At 48.1% G+C, this 6,000-nt stretch overlaps 1 protein-coding gene across 1 annotated transcript; it reads left to right on the top strand.

The window, feature by feature from the left end:
- Positions 1–435: 435 nt before the first annotated feature.
- LOC121868322 (protein neuralized-like) lies at positions 436–5,400 on the top strand. Its single transcript, XM_042368800.1, has 3 exons — positions 436–871; positions 2,855–4,123; positions 4,362–5,400. The coding sequence occupies exons 1-3, from the start codon at positions 754–756 to the stop codon at positions 4,808–4,810; spliced, it is 1,836 nt and encodes a 611-aa protein (XP_042224734.1). The 5' UTR covers positions 436–753; the 3' UTR covers positions 4,811–5,400.
- Positions 5,401–6,000: the final 600 nt, after the last annotated feature.

Below are 6,000 nucleotides of genomic sequence, written 5' to 3'. Positions count from 1 at the left end.
GGACTATTTGCCCTCACAGACGAGTTCAGTGTTCATAAATTTCTATGAAATTATGTGTATGCCTATCATATTTCAGTCTAATGAACAATACAGTATCTAAAACTTCCCCTAACTCCAATTAGGTCGTGTTCCTTGTAGTCAAGTATGGGAAGACTAAGGAAACCTGATGAAAATGCAGTTTAGCCACAGCCTCTATTTCGGAACATGTGCAGTGTGGTACAACGTTTATATGAATTTATATTAAGTAGTTTTACGTTAAATATTGGCAGCAAAACGACTAATAACCAATTCGTATTGTTTCCTTCACTCCCCCCTCTCCCCCGCGTGGTCCCCCCCCTCCTGCAGCCGGGGAGTTGGAGGGTGAAGGGGGGGGGGGGTCGTAAGGGGGAGCAGCTGCCTTCCCACCGTCACCCCAAGCTCAGGCCAGTCTCTAGTCACACTCCGCAAGGGTCACACGTACTGCTCCACGCTCCACTCTCCACTCTCTCGTCCCTCCTGCCACGCCGGGATTGATTTTAGTGTGCCTTAAACTTGATCCAACACAGAAAGGATTATGCATTTGTGTGTCAAGACTTCAGCAGTGAAGGGTATCTTAGAACAGCAGTGAAGAACTGTTTTGTTAGTGTATTTAAAAAAAAAAATCTGGCATAGAAGAGCTTATACGCAGTGAAAGTGCCCCAGTACATGAAGTTGTTGTGAGTGGAGTGTTAGTGGCATACCCTGGATGTACTAGCAGGCGCCCCAGCCACTGTGATGCCTGCCTTATGTATTGAGGAATACGCCGCAGAACCCACTGTCACTTGTTATACAGCGGGACCCATTTTCAAGAAAATGAAAGTCCTTAAAAAGTTCAAGAGACGCATGGGATTGGGTTAGTATTAACTTTAATGTTTTTGTATCAGTATGATGTAAAGCATGTCATTTGATATGTATAGACTTGTCACTAGGGGTAGACTTGGTTACGCAGCCGATGTTGGAGGTTGAGCTCGTGCATTTCACAAAGTTGGGTGATAAACTCCGATGTGATGGTTGGTAGTGTGTAGACGGTGTTAGTGGTGGTAGGTGGGGGGAAGGGTAAGCAATTTGGTGGTGACTGCGGCACGGGCGACGGTGCTTCACATCCGGTAACCATGACTTCCGCCGCGGCTCGTCTCGGGAGGTGGGTGGGTTTGGGGGTGGAATGGGGTTGAAGCAGCCCCTCGCTACCTCTTCCAAAACTCTCGTAACTCAGGCGAACCGTGAAACTTTGTGCCTTGATTACAGCGCTGGGCAAATCTAAAGATCCGGCAATGGTAACTCTTACTGGGCCTCCCTTCATTAAGCGTCATGAGGTCCCGAGACAGTTTTGCAAGTTTCCAAAGTTGGAATTTGTATACTCTGCTTCTTCGAAGTTATTATAACAGTTAACGCTAATAACTGTGTTGTAGTTTAGCATGTGGGTAGTTGTGAGCAAGATAGGCAGGCGGCTTTAGTGCGTTAGGGTTGAGGTATTCCTCGGTGAAAGATAACTGGACTGTGCAACTAGGTGGTTATAACCCGTGAAAAGTGATAAAAAATATGAATAAATATACCGTTGAATGTTTCAAATTTTCCCTGACACTGATGGGTTGCAAATCTCTGTTGATCATAACTAATGCAGAGTTTTCCATAATATTTCAATGGACAACAGGTTTCACGCCAGCGTTCAGTAAACACAGCAGGTACAGTAAATGTTGGTTGGAGCATTTCGTGCGAGCAACCCGCGTAACATTTTCCGCTTTGTTCGCTTGGAGATATATATACCTGGGCATGATAAAGGGGGTGGATGACTTATACTGGAATTATCTCTATAGTCCGTGTCGGAAACTTGATTCGCAAAATGAAATCCGATTGCAAATCTTTGTTTCATACTAAACTGCTTTGGTATGTTTTGTGATACCTGACTTAACTATATCACACCAGAAACTTTGTTCTCATTAGGTAATAAGATGAGCAGCTTCGTTGTTTCGTAGTTAATTCTCCCAAAGCTTAGTGTTGTTGTTACTGTTTATGGCTTTGTGGGTTAGCATGAGAATGTACCCAGAATCGCCCCATCCCCGCCACCCACCATCCCACAACAAAGCGCTTCTCAGCACGGTTGAGCAGAACAGATGACCCTTTCTCTTGACCTGGTTTACAGGGGGCGTCGTGGGCCGTCCAGGTGACCTCGCGTGAGTGTGGGGCGTGGGATTCACCGCACGCCCACTTCACCACCCCGCTATTGCAAGAGATGAACACTTGCTAGTATCCCACGTATGAGAGCTACCATTGTTAGACTGACTGACTGGAGGCGTAATGGTGATGCGTTTAATTGGCCCACATGGTCGAAACGGGATTCTCTCATTTGGTTGTCATTATTTATTTTATTGTTTTGATGTTTATACACGAGAGCAAATGCAGTAATGTATAGTCGCATTCCCTTGTGTCTAACAGCGTTCATGCAAGACTCCTTTTACAGTTGTCTAATTTGCTTACTCGTCTTCGCTGATCGAATTTTGAGTTGTTTCTAAGGACAGGATTGTCTCATGGTGACCGGAGTTAAATTGTAATATCGTGGCTCAATACTGTACTCCTAACAACTACATATCAATGGTATTTCTTCACAACTTCTTAGCACCGACAGTATATTATCTGAAACCTAAAATATTTGTTTTCGTTTTAATTAAGTTACGATATCCAGTTGATATTAGACTGAAATTTTATGAAACGCTTATAAGCAAATATATGTTCTTGTATTTGAATAACCTGTTGCTGGTAATGGTTGCTTTTTATATTATTTTCCAGATAATGTCTGCATCATTGGTCATATGTCTAAACTAAGTATTTTTTCTTACAGCTGGTCGTGGGTCGGGGTCTTCTAACCTGCCGCCACTGACGTTTCACCCAGTATGTGGCGACAACGTCCGCATCTCCAACGACGGCAAAGTAGCACGCAGGGCAGAGAGCTTCTGTAAGGGCATCGCCTTCTCCAATCGCCCCATCAAGGTCGGCGAGCGTGTATGCTTGCGTCTTCTGGAGGTGTCTACCAACTGGTCAGGCGTCATTCGTTTTGGGTTCACATCACAGGACCCAGCTGGTCTGCGTGATGCGCTGCCTAAATATGCCTGCCCAGACCTGACAAACAAGCCTGGCTACTGGGCCAAGGCTCTCAGTGAACGCTTCGCTGAACAAGGCAGTGTTCTCTTTTACTATGTCGACTCGACCGGGGATGTACACTTTGGCATCAACGGCGAGGAGCGGGGCGTGTTCTTCGGTGGTGTGGACACCCGATCACAGCTCTGGGGCCTCTTCGACGTGTACGGCAACAGCACAGCAATGGAGTTCCTGGACCCTCTGGCTCAGCTCAACAACAGAGTTCGAATAATGAATGACCTGAGCCCAGGTTCCTCAGCGGCCAACTCCCGAGTATTGCCTCAGTCACAGACTCCGGCGCCGCCACCACCACAGCAGCAGGCACCCTCACAGCAGCCTCAGCCGCCACAGCCAGCGAGACCCGACTCGGGCGTCGACAGGTTACAACCGTCCATGGCACAGCTGGCACTAACGCCTCGCTCTCCGGACACACTGCCTCTGCGTCACTACTCCCACACCACCTTCACACCACTGCCCTTCCACCGCGTCCGTGGCCGCAACGTACGCATGAACAATGACCGAACTGTGGCAGCACGCACAGAGACCGAATACTCCCACGGCTACGTATTCACAGCCCGGCCGCTGCGGCCAGGAGAGAAGCTGGTGGTGCAAGTCCTGCACACAGAAGCCATGTACGTGGGCGCCCTTGCTTTTGGTCTGACGTCAGCTAACCCAGCAGGTTTAGAACCCACGGACCTCCCCGAAGACTGCGATCTTTTGCTGGACCGTCCCGAGTACTGGGTAGTGAGCAAGGACGTAGCAGCATCCCCACAAGCCGGCGACGAGCTGGCCTTCGCCCTCACGCACCATGGCGAGGTCACCTTTTCTCGGAACGGCGCCACCCCGCAGGTGTTCATGCACGTGGATCACACATTGCAGCTGTGGGCCTTCTTCGACGTGTATGGCAACACCAGCAAGATCCGCAGCCTGGGCGTCAACCACGACTCTCAGCAGACTTATGCACAACAAAATGGTGAGTAAATTCTATGCCCTTTATTGTTATTGATTATAACGTGTAATGGTACAGTTTAACACGAACATTATTTTCCATTTGCATTATACTTGCAGTGTACCGCACGTATTTTATCTAGTTTGAATACAGCAACACGACTTAAACTAACGTTTTAACTCCTGCAACAATCATACGTCATTACAATGCTACATTTATAGCTTGTTTGAGACTAACGCTAATAACTTGTCTCGTGTTGCAGCCTCCAACTCTCCCCCTCGTCGACCAGAGCCTGTGGGCAGGGCCTCTCACCCTCAGCTGTCACGAGCGTCGCCCTTGGTAGTTAGCTTACCACCCAGCCCGCCCTCGCCGCCCGCCACCCACCCACACCCAGTACCACCACCCCCTGTGCCCTCCTCCCGAGACACCTTAGGTGGTCATGGCACCATGTCCTCTGTGTACAGTGGGGCCTACATGGAGCCTGTGTCAGCCACCTCCACCTTGACCTCTATGGGAGACCTGCCAACAGGCCCTGCCCTGCATGAGTGCACTGTATGCTACGAGAAGCCCGTGGACTCTGTGCTGTACATGTGTGGTCATATGTGTATGTGTTATGAATGTGCGCTGCAACAGTGGCGAGGACGTGGTGGTGGTCAGTGCCCCATCTGCCGTGCCGTGATCCGTGACGTGATCCGCACCTACCGGTCATGACGGGGCCCCCCGGACTCCCCTGCCCCCACCCCTCGCTTACCGCCACCCATGGGTCACCAGCCCACAGGTGCGCGCGTTGGTGTGGGCGTGGACGACCCGTGATACCTGCTCATACCAAAGGTGGTTGATTTTTGTGCCGAGCCTGGCGCCGGCCAGGGCCGTAATGTCTAGTCCTGCCCTGCCGCGCATACACTGTATGTGCCGCGCCCCGAGTGTCTGTGTGTGTGTTAGCTCCATGTGGTGTGGCCCTGGGTGTTCCTGGCCGCCCTTACCTCTGGTCTAAGTCAGCTGTGGTAGTGTGTACATAGCGTGGCCGGCGGGCACAGTCAGCAGTCCCGCCCCCCGGCCCTCCCTTGGCCACGCCCCCTTCCTGGCCCTCTGTACATAGCTATTATTAATTTATGGGTTACTCGCCCCTCCCTTTGTAAACCCTGTCATTGTTTTTATACTATGGGTACCGTGTGAATATACAGTATATGTTTTTTATATTCCCTCATTGCATTATTCATTTTTCTTGTGGAAGCTAAGCCATTATTTCATTCATTCCATCATCATCATTTAGAAATTAAAAATAAAATTTCAGAATATTACATGCTTGTTTTGTCCCTCTATCCCAAACTTTTGTTGAATATAAAGATTAAACAATATGATAAACGTGCTGATTATTATACCACAGTACTCTATGATCTTTTTTTTTACTATATACTCTATGATCTAGTACTAATAATGATAACGCCACCGGCTAGTGAAGTACAGTAACAGGTACTCTGGCTTAAAACACTGCCAAAAATGATCGTGTACACATGACAACACAGGTTTTTAGGCCATAAGGCAGCAATAAGGTCTACCCCCCCCCCTTCCCCCCACACATTCCCCAAACAGTCTCTCGTTAAATGTTAACCCTTGAAATGACTGACCCCTTAAATATTAAATAATTTTTATCTACCAGTTTTTGTAACCAAATCGATCATTAACACACTTGATAAAAATTTTCCTTAATTGTTTATATTTTTAAACTTGGCTCGAGTGAAATTTATACTAAGTTGGGCGGTCTTAATCTGATTAGAAGGGCGACGTCTTCCTGAGCCTCATTAATGGAATATCAGGTAAAATGTCTTGAGAAAATTGATGTAAATTTGACTTGACTTCACCATAAAAGATGCCACACTTAATCTAATGACGGCCAATTG

Source organism: Homarus americanus, unplaced genomic scaffold, assembly GCF_018991925.1.
Source record: "Homarus americanus isolate GMGI-L3 unplaced genomic scaffold, GMGI_Hamer_2.0 scaffold19318, whole genome shotgun sequence".
In the NCBI taxonomy this organism is placed as follows: Eukaryota; Metazoa; Arthropoda; class Malacostraca; order Decapoda; family Nephropidae; genus Homarus; species Homarus americanus.
This window is presented reverse-complemented; position numbering and strand designations above follow the sequence as displayed.

Excerpts from the sequence above, each read along its gene's own strand:
- LOC121868322 (XM_042368800.1), top strand. The coding sequence starts at position 754 with ATGCCTGCCTTATGTATTGAGGAATACGCCGCAGAACCCACTGTCACT. Across the intron at positions 872-2,854 it reads CAAGAGACGCATGGGATTGG|CTGGTCGTGGGTCGGGGTCT; the intron begins GTTAGTATTAAC and ends TTTTTCTTACAG. Across the intron at positions 4,124-4,361 it reads GACTTATGCACAACAAAATG|CCTCCAACTCTCCCCCTCGT; the intron begins GTGAGTAAATTC and ends CTCGTGTTGCAG.